Source organism: Henckelia pumila, chromosome 2, assembly GCF_033568475.1.
Source record: "Henckelia pumila isolate YLH828 chromosome 2, ASM3356847v2, whole genome shotgun sequence".
Lineage (NCBI taxonomy): Eukaryota > Viridiplantae > Streptophyta > Magnoliopsida > Lamiales > Gesneriaceae > Henckelia > Henckelia pumila.
Window position 1 is genome coordinate 99,111,514 of NC_133121.1, and position 26,498 is coordinate 99,138,011.

The 26,498-nt window shown below is 32.8% G+C and overlaps 1 protein-coding gene across 1 annotated transcript; it reads left to right on the plus strand.

The window, feature by feature from the left end:
* Positions 1-20,638: 20,638 nt before the first annotated feature.
* LOC140879539 (chlorophyll a-b binding protein, chloroplastic) lies at positions 20,639-21,839 on the plus strand. Its single transcript, XM_073283290.1, has one exon. The coding sequence runs from the start codon at positions 20,807-20,809 to the stop codon at positions 21,767-21,769; it is 963 nt and encodes a 320-aa protein (XP_073139391.1). The 5' UTR covers positions 20,639-20,806; the 3' UTR covers positions 21,770-21,839.
* The last annotated feature ends 4,659 nt before the right edge of the window (positions 21,840-26,498 follow it).

Consider the following 26,498-nt stretch of genomic DNA (forward strand, 5'->3'; position numbering starts at 1 on the left):
GAAATTTTAGTTAAATTTTGAGGGTAACTTTCGAAAGCTTTTTATAAAGTATGATTGAGTGATGACCAATAGGAAATTGTTTTGATTAAGTATCAAGTTTTAACAGTGACATAAATTCATATGTTTTAGTTCCAAGGACCCCGAAAAAAATGCTTTTGGAGTAGGTGAATTGGTGTCTGAATGTCTATGTATACATTCAAATGGCCAATACTCAAATTCTGTAGTAGGAAATTTCATAAAGCTAATTTAAATTTGATTTTTATGAACATTAATTATTTTTAATTGTTTAAAATTAAATGTAAAATTTTGCATAAATACATCTTTTGAAACTTTAGTTAAATTTTGATAGTAACTATCGAGAGCTTTTTATAAAGTATGATTGAGTGATGGACAATAGGAAGTTATTTTGATTACTTATCAAGTCTTAACAATGATATAAATTATTTAGGCCCCAAAAAAATGCATTTGGAGTAGGTGAATTGGTGTCTGAATGTCAACCTAAGCTAAGAACTCGTTTGCGTATATTCCTTACTCTAGCATTATTCGCTGAAACAGAATAGTGACAAATGTTTATGCAAAACTGATTTAATGCGCTTTGTTTATTTTATTTGCTCTGTCTGTTATGTTCTGTTCTGTTTGTGTGTGTCAGCTATTGTTTCCAGACGATCAACGTGCTGCATATGCTAGGCTATAGTGAGTTAACCCCTGTTTTTCTACGAAATAGTTAAGATGATATATCTTAATAAATCGTTGATATCAGATACAAGAATTTTTCTTAAGGCTGAAAAATAGCATTTTCATATGATTGGAAAATTTGGATCCTTAATTATCATTAATTATTTAAAGATTAATTCTCTTCTCCATTTTCACCTCAGGTTCTCAAGCTTCATAAACTCAATATCTTCATCAAACTAAAATTAAAATCAAAATTCAGCATGAGCCGAAAAAATACAGTATTCTCACATATATAGAAGGTATGATTCAACATTTTACCAACTCATTTAGTATTTGGATCATATCATATTCCTATAATCATTTCTCACTGCAACATTCTGTATTTCTGACCTCAATCGTGTAACAAAGTTTTTAATGGGTTCAAAGTTAACAATTTTCTCTTATTTATGATAGTCACCGATGATACAATACAATAATCCAATTTTTTTTTTACCAACAGACTGTTATTCGAAAATAGTAGTTATAGGCTATATAATATGCCACCAAATTCTACCTCGCAAGGTACAATTCTCTTCACCAGCTATTGCGAACCTCACTTCAAAAAAAAAAACTTTGTTGCCTCACACTTATTACTTGATGTTGTCCTCTATATTAATATCAGAGTCATTCGCAACAAGTTCCCCAAAAGTCAAAAAATAGTCTGAGCATGCATCTAAGACAAGCAAGAAAATAACAAAAAGAGGTTCCATCCAAGCAGGTTTCCCAAATTTCATTTCATCATTGTCCTGCTTATTGTCATCAATTGTAATGTTGTAAAAAAACAAGTGATCTTAGCTCATATTTATTTACTTATATATGATCATTTTGTATTGTAACTTCTCAAAATCATTTCATGAAAAAATAAATAAATTTGATTAAAGTTATTTTAACATTTCTATACAATTTTACTTTCACTATTTAAGTTTATAATGGATTAAAAACATATATCACCTCTGAACTTATCATTTTTTTTTATTGTTATATGCTATGATATACGTTACGTTAACATGCATTTCATTTTTCTTTATTTTTCCTCTCATAAATAATATGTCATCAGATCTTAAAAGAGTACGAGATAAATATAACATTTGAAACAGAGCCAAAATATTACAACAGGGGAGGGTTGCCAATTTATGTAGAGTTGTGTATAATTACATACAGATGTGTGAAATTTTGGTCAAAATAATGGTACAACATAGAAAATTGATTGTCATAAATGTTGGGGAAATCATAATCAGCAAAAATTCATACAATAATTTTACCCGATGATTTTCCATTCTAATTTTATAAGCTTTCTCCATAAATTTGTTCTGGAAATCAAGTGATTTTCTACTTTTTGAAAAAAATTCAAAAAATTTTACTTTTAATTAGGTCATTGGCACAATTTTTACTGGTATCGAACATATTCTTTAAATATCTGAGAGCTTAAAATGCTAGAATTATGGATTTGGTTCCTCCTCTACCAACCCTTCTTTTGGATTTGCTAAAAGATGCTACCTTCTGCTTATTTATGATGTCAAGTTTTGATCCTAACCATGCTTCTTGTTCTTTCTGACAAAACTTTAAGGTTCTTATATTTATAATGTATCGGTTGATTTTTAAATGTACTTGGTTTATTTCTGAAATATATTTGAAGAAAATTGTAAGAATTTAGCATTATTCTCGTATACCATAGATATCGATCTTTACGCAAAGACACTTATTTTATCATGACATAGTTACATGTTAAATTTGGTCTTAAATAGTGTTTAGGGTTGGGCTTTGTCTCACTTGTTTTGCCATTTTGGTGTATCCAGTTTGTTTTTCTATATTATTTCTCTCAATGTTGTTCTTAAAATATAGCTCCTCAATAGACAAGTCATGAGTTAATGAAATGATTGCAAACAACATAGTCTTGATGTTCATAATTATTATTTTTTTATTTTGAAAATAATTAGTTTGATGATGTAAAAGTCAAGTTCTTATAATGAATTAGTATGGAGATGATTCAGTGGGCAATACAACTGTTATAAACAAAAAAAAAAAAAGCAGAATTCATTTTATTTTGAACACCCTAATAATAAAATACAAGATGTATTTTGTTTAAATTTTGTTTTCTGCAAGTTTTAACAAATTTACATTAGTTTTATTTAAATTACTACTTGCATTACGAGCATTCACTGATATTCATTCCTTAGAGAATTTCCTGTTATGATTTTACAGGGTTTAGCTAAATATGTGGACTGGAGTGCAAGTTTATTGGAAGATGATGCTACAAGGAAGTTGAAGAATGCTGAGCTTCAGACAAAGAAGGCACAGTTAAGAATGTGGACTAACTATGTTCTCCATACATCGAACTCAAAGGCCATTCATGACCAAAACTTTGTAGGAAAGCAAGTCACTCCTGTTGTTGATAGCATTATTAAGCCCTTTTTCCTGCACTTTTCGCAGAAATTTAGTTTTGAACTTATGTACGTATGTCATTGAAATTGTGAGTGGGTTTTGATATAAGTGGTATTGATGAATGATTCGTTTAGAATTTTTTTTAATTTTGACACATTTCTTTCATATACATATTTTTCACGTGCAGCGCACGTGTTATTTTCCTAGTTATTATAAAAGTATGAATCAATATCAAATTTTTATATTGTGCATTGTCAACTTTATCATTGTAGCTGAATGTTGTTTTTGTAAAATCAATTATTATAATGTGGTCAAAATTGTCAAACTACGTGTATTTTATAGGGATGTATTCAATTCAGAGTTTTAATGACTTTCAGTGACTTTTTTTAAATGATATAATTTTGTGGAGTTAATATATTTTTATTTAATTTTATTGAATGCTACAGAATTGTGAAAAAATTCTATAGATTTCTGCAGACTTTTTGACAGACTTTTCGGTATATTTTTACAGACATTTTAATTTTTTTTAATGAAATTCTATAGATTTTATAACTTGAACGATATTGAAGATGTTGATTTGGGTGAGGTTAACTGCTTAGATATCACTTGATGGGATCGTGTTTGGAGGTGATCAGTTGGGTAAATCACCGTAACAATTGACCCCTTAAACTTCAAGATAGATTTCAGTTGACGTTGGTCAACTAAATCATTTTCTTCTCGCGTGTCTATGTTAATCAATTAACTTGTAAAGTGTGGAATGAGTTCGACTATTAGAACATAGATCAAATGGAATCGTGAGTGCATGCATGGGTAAGAGTGATAGACTGAAAATGAAAGACATACGTGTTTGTTTATGGATGTTCGGAGATTTTAAAGACTCATACGTCCCCCTTTTTTTACCTCGGAAGGATTCACTCTAGAAAATTTTGACTATTACAATCAACTTGCAACATCCCATACTTCGAGTTTAGGACTTACACACAATCGCCTATCTCAGAACTCTTAGACACTCAAGATCTCATCCCTCGATTGATTCTTGTTACGACGAGGTTTTCAGAACCTCAACTGATAAATTACAGATACCACACTTTTTAAAAATCAACACTTAGCACCAAATGATCTTTACTGATCTGATGTACTTGAATCTTGTGCATGCTTGTGTTCTTCGACTTGTGATAGAAATCTTTGAAGTGCTTCTTGTTCATTTTTCTCGAATGAAAAGGTAAACTTAGGTAATGCTTGGATAAAAGGATTTTAAATCCATTTATTTCAAATATATTCAAATGTATTTTTGTTGTATATAAAAGTAGCAACATAAATTTCAAATATACTCTTTTCATGCTTATATGATATTTCATGTTAGTTAGGGTAGATTTCAAGTCCACCCAATAATCGATTTATTTGAAATGCATTTTACTTTATATAATTAGTGTGTAAATAAGTAGTGTATAGATTTAAGATTTGATCTATTGTTTCATTGTTAACAATTAAATAGAATCGAAATCCATGGATTTGAAATCCTTCCATCCAAGCGCAACCTAAAGGAATTTAGTTTACGTTTGATAGCTTGAATGCGTATACGAGAATTCTTAAAAAGTCGAATGTGTAACACCCGGTATTTTTAATACGTAAATCCGCATGCATAATTAGGATATTTAATTATTTAAATTTTAGATTTATGGGTTAAATAATTATGTGAATTATTTGTGCATGATATAATTTATTTTTTTAAGCATTTAACCCATAATTAGTGATTTTTACGATTTTTAGTATTTTAATTATTTTATCGCGTAGACGGGACCGTGGACGGACGAGATGACATTTCCACCCAAATTATTTTATGAGTCTTTTATGAGCCCAAAAATATTATTTTGAGTTATATTTTCCCAAAATATTTAGTATTTAATTTTATTTAATTATAGGACCCGTTTTTATCCAAATTAAGCCAAAATAATGACTTTTATGTATCTTTAAAAATTCCCTAAATTGTATTTTCGGGATTTTGAGCTAAATTATCTTATGTATATTTAATTAGGGATTTTTAAGTTGTATATTTTATATATATAACATTCATTAATCGTTTTAATTATATTACACATTATAAATCCTAAATTACAACCCTAAACTACCCAAACCCCACGCCTCCAAGCTCCCAGCCGCCAACCCAACCATTCATCATCTTCTCTAGTTGATCTTCAGCCCTAAAACTCCATAGTAGATCGGTTTTCAAGGTCCCAAGCAAGCCAAAGTCGTCCCGTCGTCCCGAAGTCCGTCCTACACGTGTTAAATCCATATCTACGGTGAAAGACATGATTTTCTTCTCTTTTCAATCCTATATCAGTGTATGTATGTGTGTGGGTGTGTAGCATCGAGATATATCATTTTGACAGCAAGTTTTTCAAAATCTTTCTCTTATGCACTCGGTTTTGGCTTTGTGATGTTCATGTTCACGTTTTTGGCTAACCATGGCTCGTTTGATTGCTGGTCAAGGTGATGTAGGGTCCCTAGGCCAGGTAGGAGTCGGGGGTTAAGGCTGGAGAGGGCTAGGAAAGGGAGGAGACGAGTTGCACCGTGACTGGTGCAGCAGATCGCGCAGCTAGGGTTCGTGGAAGTGGGGTTCGGGCTAGGTGCAGGCGCAGCATGGGGTTCGGGCCAGGGCATGGTTCGAACCGGCAGGACCCTGGGGAGGTCCTGCCGGCGGGGCTCCGGCCACGGTGGTCGGAGCTGGGCTGCAGCAGGCCGTGAAGGCCTGCTGCTCGTGCGGCCGTGGCAAGGGGGAAGAGGGAGGATTAGGGTTTCGGGTTTTTGGGCTGTTGGTGGATCCGGGTCGGGTCATGTGGTCCGGGTCGGGTCTAAAATAATATGGGTTAAGTTAGTTGGGTCCGGGTCCGGGTTATTTTAATTGGGCTCGTGTATTTTTATTTTTAAGTCTTTAAGTTAATTAGGAGTTAAATGGGCTAATTAAATTCCCAAAAATTTAATTAGTATCATTTAATTTATTTGGGCTCCATTATATTATTTTGGGTTAATTTAATTATTTTTGGGCTTTTATTAATTTTTATTTAAAATTTTAAGCTGGCCAGAAATTTTTATGGACTTGGGAGCCCATGAAAGTTAATGGGCCAGTCTTTGGGCTTTTGGGCCCATTGGGACAGGAACAGTGTTATTGGGCCTAAGTTAGTCTTAATGGGCTTTGGTTGATTTATTGGGCCTAGAAAAGTTGTTAATGGGCTTAAGTGCACTAATGGGCCAAGTCTTAAGTTAATGGGCTTGTATGTCTAGGGCCAGCAGTTGAATCAAACCATGAGAAAATTCATGTGTCCTGAGTTTATATTTAATTATTTTATGCATGAAAAGTTAGTTGAATATTTATATGATATTAGAAAATAAATTAAATATAAATGAAGGACACACAATTTATTTAAAGTACATGCATTCATGAAATCAATTTTTATGCTATGATTGAAGTTCTATGGTTGAGAAAATAAAATATTTTAGGTGGAAATTGAAGTAGTGTGGCCATTTATGTATGGGCAGTTTCTGCCATTTATGTATGGGTGGTTCGCCACCAGCCTCGTACGATGGTTTCTTAGACTGATCAGTCGCACTATAAGTATGGGTCACACTTACGGATAGGACCATTCGATGTTAAGAAAATAAGTGCTCAACAACTCAAGTATGTATGATATTATGTATGTTACGTATAATTCAGTGATTTCTTTAAGCAACATTTATGTTATTATTTTTGAGGCATGCTCGTGCATTTATAGGTTAAGTATTATGTATGAAAATGTATTAAATTATTTTAAACCCTTGTTAGTATGCATGTTGGGCCTCTAGGCTCACTACACTGATATGGTGCAGGTGAGTACGTAGAGGAGCAGGTTACTCCTACCGGTGGTGAGGACGTATGAGCGGAGCTGCAGTGGCCCCGTGACCATAGTCTGCATCGTGCTAGTGTTCTATGCATGAATATTTTAAACACTATTTTGTTTGAAGATTTTATTCCAGTGTTGAGATTTAAGTATTATTTTTATGCAACTTTTTAGTGTATGCACTGTTGATTAAATTGTTTTGAGGTATTTTAAGTATTGCATGATTCAGACGTTTTAGTAATTATTTTTATGTTGCATAATTATTTATTAAATTTTAAATCTCTTTTATGGTTGTACATATATGTATGGGCATATATGTATATATATATATATATATATAAATATTTTACTTAGTATTTATTTTAAAATTAAAAGAAAAAGAAAATTTTTTTAAATTTTCCGCATTTTAGAAATTTATAAGTCTAGGATGTTTCAGAATGATTCCTCAGGAATCCTTAATGGAAATTTATATTTGGCGGGTAACGACTCTTTCAAATTCAAATCAAAGCCGTTAGCTTGTATTTTCCACAAAAATTCTCTTACAGTGTAGTACACTGTTGTGCTAGTGCTTTTGCGGCGTCTGGTCCTGTACGTTTGATCTTATCCGCAAGGTTTAAGATGATGAAGCAGTCACTCAGTCTAATGAATGATTCAGTTGAGCATATATATGGTCTTCGGTTGAGTTTTGATGCAGTGTTTGGCTATGATCAACTAACACATTTTAGCTTTTGTGAAACTGATTCAGTTTATTGTCCTAAACTGAATGCAGTTTACTTCATTCGCTTCGGTTGAGCTTTGGTCAATGGTCAACTCAGTTGATGTATGCAGTTTAGCTTTGAGTCTTCATTTTAGCTTTGGGAACTCGTTTTTTGCACTCGAAGCTGGGCAAGATCAGTTGACTTGAGAATTTTCCAATAATCAAAACTCCGCTAGTTCTAACATAAAAACATAAAAATTATAGTATATCGACGAAAATGACATATCCACCTATCCTAATATGTTTATATTAAATATAATAATCAAGATATAATTTTTTTAAAAAATAAAATCAGTAGAAAAGTATTTGCTATGAATCAAGCAAACTTATCATAAATTTCAATAAAATCATTAACATGTTGGCTGAAAACAAAAATATTTTATATATTTAAGAAAAACCAAATCATATTAATATTATTAATACATGACAACACAATTAAACATTGATGAAGTAATATTTTTATTCCAACTTATTAGCATTTTACCAAAGCAGCTGTAAAGAATAGTCATTATATTTTCAAATCTATTCTAATATGAAAGAAAATATTAATTTTTATACAACATAAAATAAAAATTACTGACTATATTTTTAAATAAATTATAAAAATATGAAAATTAAAATTCAATACTAAACTTTTCAGTTTTTCATGTAATTAACATAAATCAACAAATATAATGATTAAATATTAATTTACTCATTATGATACAATATTTAAATAAAAATAAATTTTATAGTGTGTAAACAATGAGGAACGTAAATAAAAATTTGAAGGAAAAGAATAATAAAAATATCATGGTAGAGAAAATAAACGTTAGGTAATTTTTTTATATAATTAATGAGTTATTTGCATCAAATATCCCTGTGAAATATTGAAAATGCACACTTCTTCCCTATGAAATTTTAATAAGCATCTTCAACCATGATCTTTTATAAAATTAGCACACGTGCCTCTTTATATGAGCGATTATTGCACACGCGCCCCTCATGCGACTGGACAAATATTTTGATTTTTTTAGCACCAAATACCCCTGTGAAATATTAAAATTTCATATTTTACCCATTGAGAGTATAAATTTTAAATCTAATCCATAAGATCCAATTATAAAATATTTATTAAACATTTACATTTTAAGAATTTTTATTTTTATTTTTATTTTAAATTTATTATTATTAATTAATTTGTTTCTAAAATAATTGCTAAATTACAATATTTCAAATATTCACACATTATCGATACATATTATAAAATGTTTCCATATAATTTTATCATTAGGTTTTTTTTAAAAAAAAAGAAATCACACGAAATAAAAAAAATTAGAAATTATAATAAAATAATTATAAACATTTTCGATATAATGATTAAAAAATTAATATAAAATTAAATTAACTTCAAAATATTTATCTAAAAACAAGAAAACAAAATGCACAAGCACAAAAGGTGCAGATAGGAGTGTGCATTATATGGTTAAAACTGATCGGGACGTAAATTTGGTTTTTTATGATTTTCTTTGAACTGTTTTTTTTATAAGTTGCGATTTTGGTTTTTGACAATTTTGGGTTACTTGTTTTTCAAAAGTTAAAAATTGTGAAAACCGAATCGATAATTTTATATGTAACTTAATAAAAGAATAAAAAAAAACTCAACTAGGTTGGAGATAGCCCAACATGATTGTGCAAACTCAACTACATAAAGTTTTTTACTTTTGAAGGTAATTGAAGATCCCAAATTCTTAGCCAATTACCTGAAGCTGGCGTGCCACACTCCGGATAGATAAATTCCATAGCGAGGTGGTTGGCCGATTTTATCTAATATTGCACTACAAAAAAAAACGCATTTTTAGAAGGGCAAATGGTCAATAAATCCCTATGAGCAAACTTATCTTTGTTTTCAGTCCCCATGTCAGCAAATATATGTTCTCACTCCTTGACAAAGTTCTGGCATGTGTTTCAGCTCCCTATTTGAGCACAAAATACGAAAATGCCCCTATTTTCTTTTGAAACCCAACAATATCCCTTACTCTTTAAAAATAAAATAAAAATTATTTATAAGAGAACGTACAGTATGAGTTTTTTTTTCTCTCATTCTTGTTGAAATTCTCCACAAATTTATCCATCAATCGTAAATAACTAATCCATCGATTGCAATATTGCAGATCTCCTTCGAATCGGATTGAAGAAAATTGCTAATCGTTGTGAATTGTTTCTGGACCATGAAAATCTTTTTGAAGAATCATTATTTCAAAGATTTTAAGGTACTATTTTAGGTTTTTAAAAATTTGCCGCCAAGAAATTGTATTACAGTATTTGATATAGTGTAATTGTTTTTATATATCCTTTTTAATTGAACGAATTTTTGAGATTTGTTATGGTTTTAATGATTGTATTAAATTTTTGTGTTATCGTGTGAACTGTACAGATTTTTTTTATCAATCTTTGGTTTTCCCGTCTGTGGGTGAGAATGAATCTCATTTATTGCAATTTTGAGATAGAGTAGCTGAATTCCTTGTTGTTCTCGATTATAACGATTTAATTTCGAACCGTAATGGTTTTCGTGCTGCATTATGACTTAGATATTGATAATTTTTTATCATTAAAATAAAAATAGGCTTCTTGAGTTTGTTTTTGTGTACTATTTTTTTTGTATGTCATGTGTTATACGAATGAATATATGATTTTAAATTTAGATCTTATTATATTGAATGTAGTTTTTTTTATTAGTTTGATAATGAAATCTAGAAGTGATTCTTGTAATATCTCCTTTTTTGGTTGCTACAAGTAAAAATACAGATTTCTATGATTTCAATCTTCATTGGATGTAGCTTGATGGATATTTTTGTGAACCTGAGAACAATGTGCTGAAATTTCATTAGAAACCATGATTTTTCGATATGTATCTACACTACAATTTGAGAAGTATTCTACTTTCATATCAATGCACTCTATTCGACGAGTTCACTTTTTATCGGATTGATATCCTGAGATTATCAAGGCAACTGAACGACTATTTATGGTGAGTCATCATGCTTACTGTTTGTAGCATTTTAGTAGATAATTTTGTGAAGTTAATAATACTAAATTATTTATTATTCTCTAATTTTATTAAATTTTCATACACAATTTTATCTTTTTAAGCTCAATTTAAATTATTTTGTTTTTATTTAGGTGTTAAGAAGTTAACGTCGACATAACAAAAAATATTGGGCTTTCATAATCAAAAAGCAATGTATGCTCTATCTTTACACTTGCACAGGAGAAAGCGGTTATGGAACTTGGCTCAAGCACATACCTTCGAGGAGATATTCCTGTTCCAGTGGAAGCATTGTTGGTTTACGCTTGATTTGATGATTCTGTGGAACACACTATTGTTTTATATTAATTTGAGTTTTGGTTGTAGTGTACTATTATGTATTGGGTTCTCTTGTGTAGTGTACTCTTATGTATGAGGTTCTCTTGTGTTGTCATATTTGACAAAGTTTGTGCATTTGCAAAGAATGAATATCTCATATTCCAGACTGTCTGTCTTCTTATCCCGCAAATATCCGAGATTGTTCCAAATATATTTGAAATTACCCCGAATCAAGGCAATTGAAACTAATTTAATATCTCTTAGGAAGGTCGATCACAGTGGCCCAAAAATTTATCCTGAGAAGTAGAACGTTATGTGCTCAATTGAGACACATTTGTACTCTTCTAACTCATGTGTTATGCCAGACCCCATTATCACAAATGTTCTTTTAATATTGGTATTCAAATACACGTGTCGTATTGCAAATTGAGATAATCGATGTCAAAATATCACACTAAACAATTTTTTAAGTTTAGAATTACATTTAATTATGCAAAAAATGAGTCACTTATATCCAATTGCTTGTATATTTGAGTCGCAGATATTCGAGATTGTTCTAAATTAATATGGAATGATTCCTAATCTTAGAAAATTCGAAACTAATTTGTTTTCACTAAATGTTAGTGGTCCAAAATTTTATGTGATTACAATAATCTCATAAAATAAGATCATGATTGTTCTACATATTTAATATGAATTAGTTAATTAAATGCACAAAAAAAAATGGATTACCCTTAAATCATGCTTTAACTATTTCTTGTTTTGAACGGATATGCGCCTCTAGCCTCCAAACCCTCAAGCCTTCTCCGAGGTTCTCTCAAAATCAAACATAGGATTATTTTTGCGTGATCACAACTTTCTGTCAGCATATACCCTAACCAAACTGGAACCAAGAAGCGAGTGGATGAGATGATGTGTATTGACAGAGCTTAATAATGAGGGATAGTGTTGAAACACGCGTTCTCTGATCACACGGATGTATACCCGGAGCAGCGGAAGTTTTAAAAATTTTATTTTTCGATATGGAACGATTCCATATCGTGTGTCAAATCCTAACGATTAAAATCTTGCAAGTAAAAATATAAATTCACAATTAAATATTTTTACCTCTTCAAGTTAAGGCTTGATTATGGACTCCAACAGAATTTAATCTGCTCTTCTTGTAAATCCCGGGAACCGATGACTTGCTCGATCAATCTTCGGAATTAGGTCCACGAACAGAAAAACTAAAACCTTCTGATTGATTGCACTAGAAATCAATCAGATGTTTATCGAAGAGAATAAACAGATTTGATCTATTAATTCAGAATGTAATTTTACACAAAAATCACAGCCTGAATTATCTCAAAAAGGAGAAGAGAATTTCGAAAATTCCCTTAGAATATTATAAGTGATTTTCGAAAATTTCAAGGATGGAATACATGCAATTTTCGAACACTACACCTATATTTATAGATAATTTCTAGACTAGATTAAGTTATAATTATATTAGGACTCTAACTCCTTAGGGCCCATAATCCATAACTTAAGCCCAACAAGCCAAACCTGTTATTATAGAAATTAATATAAAATTCATCATGACTCCGATTGATAAACTGATTTTACCAATGTGCACAGAAACCATTTCTGCATCTTTTAAAGTCAAGATAATTTTTCTGAATCTGAATTCAGTGATTTCCAAAAATGCCCATCCCTATGTCATTTTAAGAAATTCCACTCCCTCTAGTTAAGAAGTTCAACTTCTCTTTTATTAAATTTAACTCTTTAAATTTAACTATCTCAACGGAGTTTAGTAATCCATTACTTGTGTGACCCTCAATGGTTCAGGGATACAGCTAGCCGTGGGCTCACAACTCCTTGTGACTCGGAACAACGATTTTCGACTTACCCAACGAATCATGGTAAGAGCGTCTAGCAACATCGCCCCATGATTCCCTACGTATCACTGATAGTGCCTGCAAGAACCAGTAAGTTTTGGTTAGCGTACAGTACAGTCCCTTCATCCATATATCCCGATCGAATCAATAACCATTGGTACATCGAGAGTCGTTCGAGATTCGATAACTATGCAATGCATCTTGAAGATCAAATAGTGACATCACATGTGCTTCTAGGAAACCGAGTAACCTAAAACACATCATGTACTCTGGCCAGAGATTCGTCACACTAATATCTCCTCAGATCGCATAGGATATCCACACTCGCAAGTATGTGGTGAATCCTTGACAACAAAGCATCGACTCCTATATGTGTCGTAACTGTGCACAATCCCGACACCTGATGACCCCAATAGAGTCGGTAAACGAGTCAAAGTACAGTACTAGCATATAGAGTCTCAATGATGTTTCAAGTAGTAAGGACTAATGGTGTACAATCAAAACTGCGGACTTATCCACTCAAATAATAATAACCACTTGGAAAGTCCGAATAGGGTAGTTCGATCATTCATCATATGAATATCCATTTGCATGCTTTGAACATCTCCATGTCCATTACCAATGAAACGTGGTACTTGGCATCACAAATGCTAGTCTCAATATCGAGCGATCCTTATCCTTATTAGCGGACGGCTCAATTGACTAGGAACTGTTTAGAATATATAGTGACTATAAGATGTGTTTCATAATAGTGATCTCTCTTTATTCACTATCTCATCTTACTTACACTATAGTATATTCAAGGTCTTTATCAAAACAACAATAGTATATCACAATATAACAATATGAAGAAATACAAAGAAAATGCCATTAATGAATGTAAATTATATTAAACAAAGATTGTTTATACATAGAGTCATAAAAGCCCTTAGCCACAAGTTAGCTAACCGGGCACCCATTCTTTCAATCTCCCACTTGCCCTAAAGCCAACTAGTCATACTACGTAATCCCATTGCTTCGCGATGTTTGTCAAACAATGGTCCTGGCAAGGGCTTAGTAAGTGGATCAGCGATATTGTCTGTAGAGGCAACTCTCTCGACAGTGATGTCTCCTCTTTCCACAATCTTCCGGATGATGTGGTATTTCCTCAGTACGTATTTGGATCTTTGATGAGACCTTGGTTCCTTTGCCTGAGCAATGGCACCAGTGTTGTCGCAGTACACCGGAACTGGACCAACAGCTTCAGGAATTATGCCCAACTCTTGGACGAAATTCCTCATCCAAACGGCCTCTTTAGCAGCAGCTGATGCTGCAATGTATTCTGCCTCAGTGGTGGAATCCGCTGTGGTGTCCTGCTTGAAACTCTTCCAAGAGACAGACCGCCATTGAGCATGAATACAAATCCAGAGGTTGACTTCGAGTCATCCACGTCGCTTTGGAAGCTAGAGTCGGTATAGCCTTCCAATTTCAATTCTCTTCCTCCATAAACCATGAATATATTCTTAGTCCTTCTCAAGTACTTAAGAATATCCTTCACGGCTTTCCAATGCATTTGACCGAGGTTGGCTTGATATCTTCTCGTGACACTCAGAGCAAAGGCTACATCCGGTCTGGTAGATATCATCCCATACATAATACTACCTATGGCTGACGCATATGGTATGTGTGTCATTTTCTCTATCTCTTCATCAGTCTTGGGACACATAGACTTGGATAGAGAAACTCCATGACACATAGGTAGATGTCCTTTCTTGGACTCATCCATAGAAAACCTTTTCAATATGGTGTCGATGTAGGTTGCTTGAGTGAGTCCTATCATTCTCTTAGATCTATCTCTATAGATATGTATCCCTAGAATATAGGAGGCCTCACCCAAATCCTTCATCGAGAATTTACCTGATAACCATATCTTTGTTGACTGCAACATCCCTACGTCATTCCCAATGAGTAGGATGTCATCAACATAAAGCACTAAGAACGTCACCACATCCTTAACTACTTTCTTGTACACGCACAGTTCCTCCGGGTTTTTGATGAAACCAAAGTCCTTTATTGTTTCATCAAATTTCTGGTTCCAACTTCTTGATGCTTGTTTGAGACCATAAATTGATCTCTGAAGCTTGCATACCTTATGCTCGCTTCCCATGGATGTGAATCCCTCGGGCTGCATCATATAGATTTCGGGATCCCGTCGTTCGGGTGAGGGTAATCCCGAATAATATTTTTTAAAAAAAAAATTTCTATGAAAATATTTTTTTGAAAAAAATTTATGAAAAAAATCAAACAATTCTTAATACATTACAAATAAATTAAAATTTCTTTATATATAACCATTAAAAAACTAAAACATTTTTTTAGTACATTACAAATAAACTAAAACAACTACTTGATTAATAAAAAAATATATAATTATTCATAATAATAAAAAAACAAAATAAAAAATTATAACTCAATGTTAATATTAAAAAATATAAATATAAAAAAAATTATATGGTATATAATTATAAAACATTAATATTAAAACATAAAATTAAAAAAAATAATTTTTTTAATTAAAAAAATATTATTTTTATATTCGGGTCGGGAATCCCGTCGGGAAGGGTTGCCTATCCCGATCCCGATCCCGACATTGATCGGGTCGAAAAAAATCCCAAAAACTCGGGTCGGGAAAAGTTCGGGACGGGAAAAATTCGGGACGGGAACGGGTTGGGAATCGGGACGGGTCGGAATTTTTTAAAAATTTGCCACCCCTACATAATATCATATCACGTACGAATAATAAAATTTAGCTTCATCTATGTTTGGACTTTATTCAACGTCAAAAACTAGTTCAAAATTAGTTTATCCATAAATGCAAACTTTTACACTGTGTTTGGACCACGGGAATTGGACGGGATTTGGTGGAATTTGGAATTGAAAATATCGTTTCAGTGTTTGGCAATTTGGGATTTCAAAACGGGATTGGTATTTGGTGGGATTTCATAGGATTTCAATTAGTTAAGTGAAATCTTGACAAAATTGGTCGGATTTCACGGGATTTGAGTTTATAAAGCAATAAAATTATTTTTAATAATAAATTCATATATTTTACTTATATATTTTAAGTTTTTTTTATAATTTTTTTTTATAAAATATCATTTATCCAAAATGTATACAATCAAATTCCAAAATATATTTTAACTTTTTGCCAAACACAAAATGGAATTTCAATTCCATAGATTTTAAAATACAAATCCAATTTCAAATCCAAATCCAATTCCAAATTTTATTTTTTAGACATCCAAACACACTGTTATGAACTTTATTCAACGGTTGTGAGATAATTAACATTCATCTCATTCATAAGAATAAACAACTGAAACATAGAGATATTATCGGGTGACGAAATTATAATTCACAGTATTATTGATCTAATTATGAACAATCTAATACATAACAATGAAGCTCAAGTTCTGATACCATGTTCCCAAGGGCGTACCTGCCCCAGGGCGGGCAGGGCCCATGCCCAAAGTCCCATAATGGGTGGGGCCTCAAATTTATTAAAAAAATTTATTATATATATTATAAATATTATTTATTAATGTTGTTCAATTAATTATTATTATATTATAATAGTTATTAAAATTTGACATATGACTCGTTCAATTTAATTTTGTTTTAATGTTAGATTTTAATATTTATAGTTAATTTCATGTCGTGGTTGAAAATTTATGGATTGAAGGTACAAATTTCAAAACTTGATTTCGAAATTTGGAATTTTTATTTAATTTATCTTTGAATGGGTAAATTAACTGCTTTTAAATTAAATTAGCACTTAAATTGTGGGTTTTGATGGTTCAATGTGATTATTTTTTGGATAATTTCATAATTACATTCACAAAATATGAAGATAATTTCATATGGCTCGATTATATTTGATTTTTTAAACAGAAGTTAATATTTACAATTTATTTTATGTTATCTACACTCCACTTCATATATAAAATGTAGTGTAAATTTATTTACAAATAGAATGTAAATAACAAAAATAAAGTGTAAATATCAACTCCTTTTTTAAATCAATGTAAGAAACTCTTATTTTAATTGTCGCTCTGGGCCTGCTTTTCCTTTGGACCGCCTCTGCATATCCCACTCTAATCAAAGACGGTAGCTAAATAATATTATTTTAAATTTACAACAATAAGTTTTAGTTTAAATTGTAACCAAAAAATTAAATTAGAATCAAAACGGTATCCAAACTGTTTGGTTCTAGTTTCATCTTTAATTAGAACTAGTAACCGGAGTACACGCTTCGCGTATGTACTGAAAATTTAATTATCATGAATAAAATTTGATTTTTGTAATCAAGAAGTAAATTTGAAGAATTAATTTATCAAATTGAAACATAAAATAGTGGAGATGTTAGAATATTGGGAGTTGTCTTTTTGGTTAGAGGTTGAGAATGAGAAGGGTAATATAGGAAACTTTTAAATATTTAGACTACTTAAAAAAGAGAAATCAATGTAAAACATGAAGGGTAATTGTAGAAGAATATTTTGGTGTGTTATTGACATACCAAACTAGTTTTTATTATACCCTTAACTATTATAAAATAGAATAGAATAGATTAAAAAAATCATAGAGAAATATCTGGAAATTGAGTATATAATCTATATATCAATGTTATATATAAAATAATGCTCTACTCGAAATTGAAAACCAAATTTGAATACCTGTTCACATTTTTTTGGGTAAAACTTGAATTTTATTGAATAAAATAAGTCATTAAAAGTTCAACCAATCACAAAAAAAACTTTATAAAATAATGCTCTAATTTTCGATTCAGAATATATAATAGTTTGTTTGCATTCTCAATTTATCGTTCAAAATTCAAATGTGATTAAATTTATACTCAAAATTGAAAACCAAATTTGAATTCCTGGTCACATTTTTTTTACGGTAAAACTTGCATTTATTAAATAAAACCGGTCATTAAAAGTTCGACCAATCATGAAGAAAACTCATCATTCATCCAGACAAATGATGGATGGAAGGAAGAAAAAAAATGAACAATTTTATGGGCTACAATTTTAGTCAATCTAGGCACATGAATAATCTCTGAAACTATCGGTGCCTTCAAAAGTTTTTTTACTACTAGCTAGTACGCATCATCCGAAATAATCTAGATCATCATGTTCAAAATGTTAATTTTTTTTTCGAAATTAGACACCAAAATTAATATTTTCTTCATTTATATCACTATTTATTTATTTACAGTTAAAACTAAATACAAAATTTCCATAAAAATGCAAAATATGATTTTAATTATAAAAGAATTAATTCAATTTTAAATTTTGTTTTAATTAAATTCTAAATTAGTCCAATTTATGAGCAAGAATTATATTTATTTTTAAAATTGTTCGTTGGAATGTTTTTTCTCAACAGTTATATGAGTGGATTATTGTAATATAATTATGTTCCCCTACACCCACCTTGGGTGTAGGGGAACATGGGCGCCAGCCTAGCTGGCTATGTGTAGCAATGTGTAAGCTAGACTGCCTTATTGTCACAGTACAAAAGCGGAACTGAAGAGAGCAGCACGCCCATATCCTTAAGTAGCCCAAGTATCCAAGTCACTTCACAAGCAGTGCTGGCCATAGCACGATATTCAGCTTTGGCTAAAGAACGATCGAGATACAGTGCTTTGTTTCTTAGTATTCCAAGAAACCAAGGAAATCTCCCATTTTAAAACAATAACCCGGCCGTGAGAGAACGACGTGTCATTGGGCAAGCAGACCAATCGCAGTAAGCATGAAGAGAGATATTATTTGAGGCATGGAGCTGTAAAATGCCTAACCTAGGAGCAGATTTCAGGTACCGTAACACACGAGTGGCAGCATCCAGATGAGATTTCTTCGGTGCATGCATGAAATGGCTAAGAAGTTGGAAAACATAACAAATATCAGCCCTTGTAATTGCGAGATTAATGAGTCTCCCAATCAATCTCCTGAACACATTTGGATCGGATAATAAATCATCATCTGGCACACCAGAAGAAATCTGCCTTGTAAAACCATCAAGTTCTTTGCTTGTTAGCTTAAGATGCTGCACAACAGGAGTATCACACGGCTTGGCACCAGTTAAACCAGAATCATTTAACAAGTCCAGCGCATATTTAAAAAAACAGTTTGGGGATCGATTGAGAGGAGAGAGAGGATATCCTCAATAGTCTATTATCTATTATCAAATAAAAACATACAAAAATAACGTGAGGAGGGAGTTTAAGGTAGAGCAGTCAAAACGGACCTGTGGGAAGTGTCAACTCGCAACCCACCAAAACCCATCGATCGATTGGCGGGGCGGGACGGGCCGGTCCACCATTTAGGCAGGTTGGAAAATTAGCATAGGTGGGCCGGCCCGTCTCGCCATGGGTTGGCCCGTTTGACAGCTCTAGGCCCACTATTTAAGCGGGTTAAAAATTTGTCAACTAAACCCGTCTATATAGCAGGGCGAGACGGGACGGGCCAACCCAACGGGTCCAACCCACTTTGACAGCTCTAATTAAAGGTGGGAGTTTGGAAATAAATTTTTGAAAAATAAAGGATTAAAATGATGAGAGGGAAAAGTGAATGGAACCTTCTATTAATAAAGGTGACATCTATTAAAAGTGTCATAATAAGTAGTCTAATATGCTATTTTATTTTTTGAATTAAGTGCTTTTTATAAGGGAAAAATTGCTTTTTTAGTCCTATATGTTTGTCACTTTGCGATTTTGATCCTCTATATTTTTAGATTTCAGTTTTAGTCCGTTATATTTATTTTTTTGGCAATTTTAGTCCTTTTTCTGATGTGGCGCTGATATGGCACCAATACAGTGCTGATGTGGAGCTGACGTGTATAGTGCCACGTAAGCATTTTTGAATAAAAAAGACAGAATTTGCCAAAAAATTGAAACATATAGGACTAAAACAGAATTATGTAAACATAGAAAACCGAAATCGCAAAATGACAAACATAAAGGACTAAAATTGCATTTTTCCCTTTTTATAAGTATCATTATTAAGTTCTTTTAATGACACTTTTTTAAAGATGCCCATATTAAAGCGTCACCATAAGCATGCATTTTTTCTTGTAGTGTAAATGTGCTTTCATGGAGCTAGTACGATAATTGTCCAAATATAAAAGAGTCTATTTATTTACTTTATTTGTTTCACCTAAATTTCAGCTATAAAAAAATATGTGCATGTGAAGAGAAGAATGCATATTAATTACTACATCTTATGTGCATGTGAAGAGAATTATAATTCAATTAACACTCAAGATGAAAGAGAAACAAAAGACTATCTAATTAAATGAAAATTATGAAAAGATACCGTTGGAAAAATAAGATATCAAACAAATTACATTGATAAACCATATATTTGACAATTGATCAGTTCATCGATCGATACTTACAAAAAGTAAATGAAAAATTGAAAATCGAATATTGTTGTACATGGATGTTATTGCATGAAACTAATTAAGCAAACATAGAAACGGTTAATACAGTGGACAGAAACTTACAAAATAATTGAAATTCGAAAATTATTGGATAAGAAGATTATATACAATACTTGAAGATGGCTTCTGCAATTTTATGATTTATATATTCCAAAAACAACTATTCTAATAAACTATTAATACAAACAGTCACCCGTGATTTCATATGAATGTAGTGTGTAATTGTGCATCTCCCTCCACCTCCACATGTCCTCTCATGGCGCATCCAAATGTACACTTGGCAAACATCCATTGGTTTGCAAGAACAAAAGGGGACCGATCTTGAGATTTTTTACCCCGATCGAAAAATCTAGTGGTGCATGATTGAACTTAACAAATGGACATTCGGTATCATCCCCAACCAATCACAACACACCATTTGATCTCCGAAGATAAAGAATACGATAGAGCCCACTTGTATAAATACCTTACTAGCACTTCAACCAAAAATCAACCACTACTCCAAAACAATACAATTAGCAAAACCAGCCTTCTACAAACAGCAATGGCTTCATCTACAATGGCTCTCTCTTCCCCAGCCTTGGCCGGAAAGGCGGTCAAATCACCATCAACTTCAGAGATCACCGGCGCCGGGAGGATCTCCATGAGGAAGACTGCTTCAAAACCTGCTTCATCCGGCAGCCCGTGGTATGGCCCCGACCGTGTCAAGTACTTGGGACCATTCTCTGGTGAGTCCCCAAGCTACCTCACCGGTGAGTTCCCCGGAGACTACGGGTGGGACACCGCTGGACTCTCGGCAGACCCTGAAACATTCGCCAAGAACCGTGAGCTGGAGGTGATCCACAGCAGATGGGCCATGCTTGGAGCCCTGGGATGCGTCTTCCCAGAGCTCTTGTCTCGCAACGGTGTGAAATTCGGTGAAGCCGTGTGGTTCAAGGCTGGTTCACAGATCTTCAGCGAGGGTGGACTGGACTACTTGGGGAACCCGAGCTTGGTGCATGCACAGAGCATATTGGCCATCTGGGCTAGCCAGGTTATACTGATGGGAGCTGTTGAGGGGTACCGTATTGCCGGAGGGCCATTGGGAGAAATCACTGACCCACTGTACCCAGGTGGCAGCTTCGACCCATTGGGTCTTGCTGACGACCCTGAGTCATTCGCTGAGTTGAAGGTGAAGGAACTCAAGAATGGAAGGCTTGCCATGTTCTCCATGTTCGGATTCTTCGTTCAGGCTATCGTCACCGGAAAGGGTCCATTGGAGAACCTCGCCGACCACCTTGCAGACCCAGTCAACAACAATGCATGGGCCTACGCCACAAACTTCACTCCCGGCAAATGAATTTCACTGTTCAATTAAGGATGTATCCGTTTGTAATTAAACTTGTGAATGAATGAGTCGATTTTTTCCAGTGTTCTTATTCTCTTTAACAATTAAGCTTTATTTAACTCAGAACAAACTAAAAATATGTTATCACATTATTTACTCTAGAAATGAATATTTTATAAAAAAAAAAACCTTGAGAGAGGAGTCGGAGGTGTGAAAAACTAAACAAAAGAAGGGAATTTTTGTGTTCGAAGTTCGAACATAGGGGCAAACCCAAGTTTTGTGTGGAGGATACCAATAACTCCTATATATGTGGACACTTCAATACCGGCTAGTTTTGACTCAATAAAAGTGTCTGAATATCTACTTATTCCAATTTCTCGAACTTTTGGAAGAACTTTTTCTACCAAGGGATGTGCTTGAAATCTCCAGTATCTCTTTATCCTTTGTAGAGGGGCTACGCATCTGGAAATTCAGTAAAGATGGCCAATTTGGACCAAAAATCTTTTAACAGTTTTCCTTCATTAATACATCTATACAAAAGCTACGAGAATTCATGACCATAAGACAATGGATCGGTCACGATTAAGACGTTTGCTCACAAATAAACACTACAATTTCTTCCCTTGATGGCTACTAAAGATGTAGCAACATGAATTTAAACTGATACAGAGTTTGACACAGCCGCAAATATATCATTTTGAACGAAAGGACCAATTCTCCTTATGTACATTTCCATATCCCAGCTCATAACCACGTTGTTGAATGGAATCAAAATTTTTTAAAAAAAAAACTCAGAGCAGAGAGTACCTCAAATAAACCTCTGATCGGAAAAGGGGGCAGGCAATGAGAATGGTTCAGATCGAATCTTGTAGAGATTTCCCTAAACACCAACAAAGTTGAGATCGAATCTTGTAAAAACAAGAAAACAAATAGAAAATTAGACCAAAAAACCTCTAATCGGAGAGGAGAGTCGGCGCAACGGGCGGATGGCGGAGGAGATCGAGCATAGCAGCGGTGGAATTCTGCCCTGGATAATGAATGCCAGCTGACGGTGGGAAGATTTAGAGAAATAGCCCTCGTCGCATATTCAATTAAGCAAATAGCCTTCTTCTAACTTAATAAGCATTTAGTGTATCAAATTAATTAAATACCCTTCCAAGCCTCTATTAAAAAAAAAAAAAGCGTCCAAATTTCTATTAAAAAAAAATTGTGTGAGAATGGATATTAAGAATAAGACTAATCCAAATAGTATTTATATAAAAATTCAAATAAAAATAAAAGAACATAAATCATATCATATACATGCTTATATTGATACAGGAGCAAGTATGTGTTTAGCAAGTAAACATATACTTCCTAGTCATTATTGGAAGAAATATGATAAAAGATTAAAAGTTCGAATAGGAGATGGATCAATTATTATACTAGATACAGTAGAGAAAAATTAAATATTGAAATTGAGGAAACAAAATTTATAATACCAATTATATAAGTGAAGGCCATCTTTTCTCAAAAGATTCTTTATAGAAGTTTCCTTTCCCAAGTGGATACAAGTATGCACATTAATTTGATATAAACAAGAATTTGTATGGAGCATATATAGCGAGGCACTATAACAAGTATTGCACTACTAGCACAAGTTTCTCAACCAAAGATGGTTTAAGTATTGAGTGCTTTCATAATCTGTCAGTATTTGAGAAAGATGACCTTTGCATTCACGGATCAACTGAACAGAACAAACATTGCTATGTCTAATTAGTGTATGCATGCTCAAAATACCTACATCAATCAGCAGCTCTTCCACAACTTAAGTGCCTATGCAAGACAATATATTTATCCAAATGTAAATGTAAGGTTAGCAAATAGGAGTGATTAGGAACATTAAACTAGCATAAATCACGTATCAACATCCATGTAAAAGTATAAGGCTTAACATACTCTTATATCTTGTATTAGCAATTTAAAACTCGACTTGCTTGTATGATCAAGTGCTTTAGAGGTTTGTAATCATTATACTTAATAACTTCCATTACATGATATATATATATATATATATATAATTTTTATATAAATAAAGCAAGAAATTTTGTGCTGGGTCAATTTAATAATAATTATTATTATTAATAACTTCCATTGCATGCACTCTATTTGTTGGTGTCCATCTTTCTGTAATGAATTCTTATGATTGCAAAGTGATTACGTATCATGTTTAAACTGTCTGAATTGGAACTTCTATTAGGAAAATAAGTTTCTAGCAAGTTCATCAGATGAGTAGTCATAAACGTTCAACCAGGAAAAAATATGAAAGAATCTAACTCACCAAAATTTGGCTCTATTCTTTGCAAAAACATAGAACATCATCTCAGCGAATACTCGACATACCTCCAGAATCTCTGGCTCTATTTCGACAAGGAATCATGGATTCAAACCATATATATTGGGTACACAAGTGATGAAAAAATTATAGTGATTAGTGATGCATCTGTTTCCTAATATTCCATACATGTGGAAGGTATCCATCAGAACAAATATTAGCTTTGGTAATGACAAGATTGATATCAGTATGTACTTGTACTACTTCAAGAAGAATTTCATGTTTGTTTGCACTGTCCAACTACATAAAGAGAAGACATTTACAAGGAACAAAATATTAAATTCGAAAAAATCCCACCTTGTAAAAATCAAGAATGAACCATAAAAAGATCAAACCAACACATACCTGAATGACAGTAACATTCTTGTAAGATTCATTATCAATTAAAATTAAGAGCAACAAGAGAATGAAATAAATAACACAGCATCACTGAGAAATCAATTGTACCGACTTCCGTACAGATGAATAACACAGAAAAAGAGAGATACCTAGGAGGGTTCATTCTACTGATAACCTTCTCGTATTCATCATTCATACTCCCTGAATAACTCACTGTGGCCTCGGTGGATGAATATAATGTCCAGATTCAGCAAAGATGCAAAAAAAATTAAAGAAAACCACAACCACCGAATACATAAACAATAAAAAAAGAGGGAAAATGAAGCGATAGTAATCACAGAGCTTATATATAAGATATTATAAGATTTAAATGGACAAGAAATGAAGAAATGTTCGCATATTTATCAAGATAAAACTGAGAAGGCCTAAGCCACCTGAAAAAAGTGCTCGTTTCCCCTCCCTCTATTATTGTGAGGTAGAGACAGGAAGAACGGCAACTCAAGCCATTAAAAAACACAGGTGTGAACGGCAGAAACCACGCACAAATACACACAAGAGTATACCAAAAAGCAACACATATGGAGGTGTGAAACACAAACATGGATACCAAAACAAAATCACAGGCTGGACACACCGAAAAGAATAAAGAAAACAGAATTCAGACACGTACGCAGCCAATTTACTCAGAACCGAAAAGAAGAAATGAAAAGAAAATTAAAAAAATGCTACTTGCGCAACTATGGTCAAACAGGGCGATGGCTTCGAAGCTTCACGTCGCGATTCCATGCTATATTGGAATCAAAACAAAGCTTAAGACGAGATCTAAGCGAATTATAGCTCCAATAATAAATTTCCCACTTCGGTGGCAGCGAATCGACGGCAAGAAGTGGGCGGCTAGGGTTGGGTTTGGGGGGGAATCGTGACAGGAACTTGCGAGAGAGAGAGAATTGCGTAAGTTTCTTAATAAAAATAATAAGGAAAGAAATTAAAAGAAGTGCATAAGTTTCTTAATAAAAAATAATAAGGAAATAAATTAAAAGAAGGAAAGAAAACGGGTCGACGATAACAAAAAAGACCCATAAAAAAGAAAGACAACGGTTAAAAAAACCCTTGTCGTAGATCATAAAAAACTGTTGTCTTATGTCACAAAAGAACGCACATTGACAACAGTTTTAAAAACCGTTGTCGTAGGCCAAAAAACCCCGCTCATAGACAACGGTTTTAAAAAACCGTTGTCTTTAACCTATAAAAGACAACGGGTTTTTAAAAAAACGTTGTCTATGAACGGGTTTTTTGGACTTATGACAACGGATTTCAAAAAAACCGTTGTCATACAGAAAAAGACAACGGTTTTAAAAAAACCGTTGTCTATTAAGTGTTGTTGAATCCAAATATTCTTGTAGTGACCGCATTCTATTAATAGAATGCGGTATTTATGTATTTCTTAATCTAAATAATCTATAATAATAATAACCCCTATAAATATATGGGTTTCATTTGTGATTTGTCATAATTAACCTCCTTCTCTTCATTAGTAATTTTTTAATTAATTATTTTTTTAATTGATACAATCATTATTTAGTAATTATTAAATGATACCATCATTAATTATGGTTGTTTGACTGTGATTTCTTTGTCTCTTGAATTGCCCCTATTCTGTGGCGACCTCCTTAATACTTTCACCTTCTTTTCTTTCTTTCCACCGAATTATGGTCCCTGCAGGAAGCTCGCTCGAGCTTTTGGACTCGTTTCAAGGTTTGCTTACTCAAAGCCACGATCTTTTACCATTACTATATATCTCTAAACTCTTCTTTACTGTAATTTTGAATCGACATTTTGTTTATTTTGTCATGTCTTTCAGATATCTTTACTTTGGAACAAAGGATACATGATGTTGATATGAAAGACGATAATTTTAGATTTATAAATGGAAATCGCAATGATCATGTACTTAGAAATAGTAATTGCAATGATCCTGTACTTCTACCTGTGCTATTTGGTCATATATGAATGCTTGCTCATGCATAT

Coding starts and splice junctions, on each gene's coding strand:
- LOC140879539 (XM_073283290.1), top strand. CDS start 20,807: ATGGACATTCGGTATCATCCCCAACCAATCACAACACACCATTTGATC.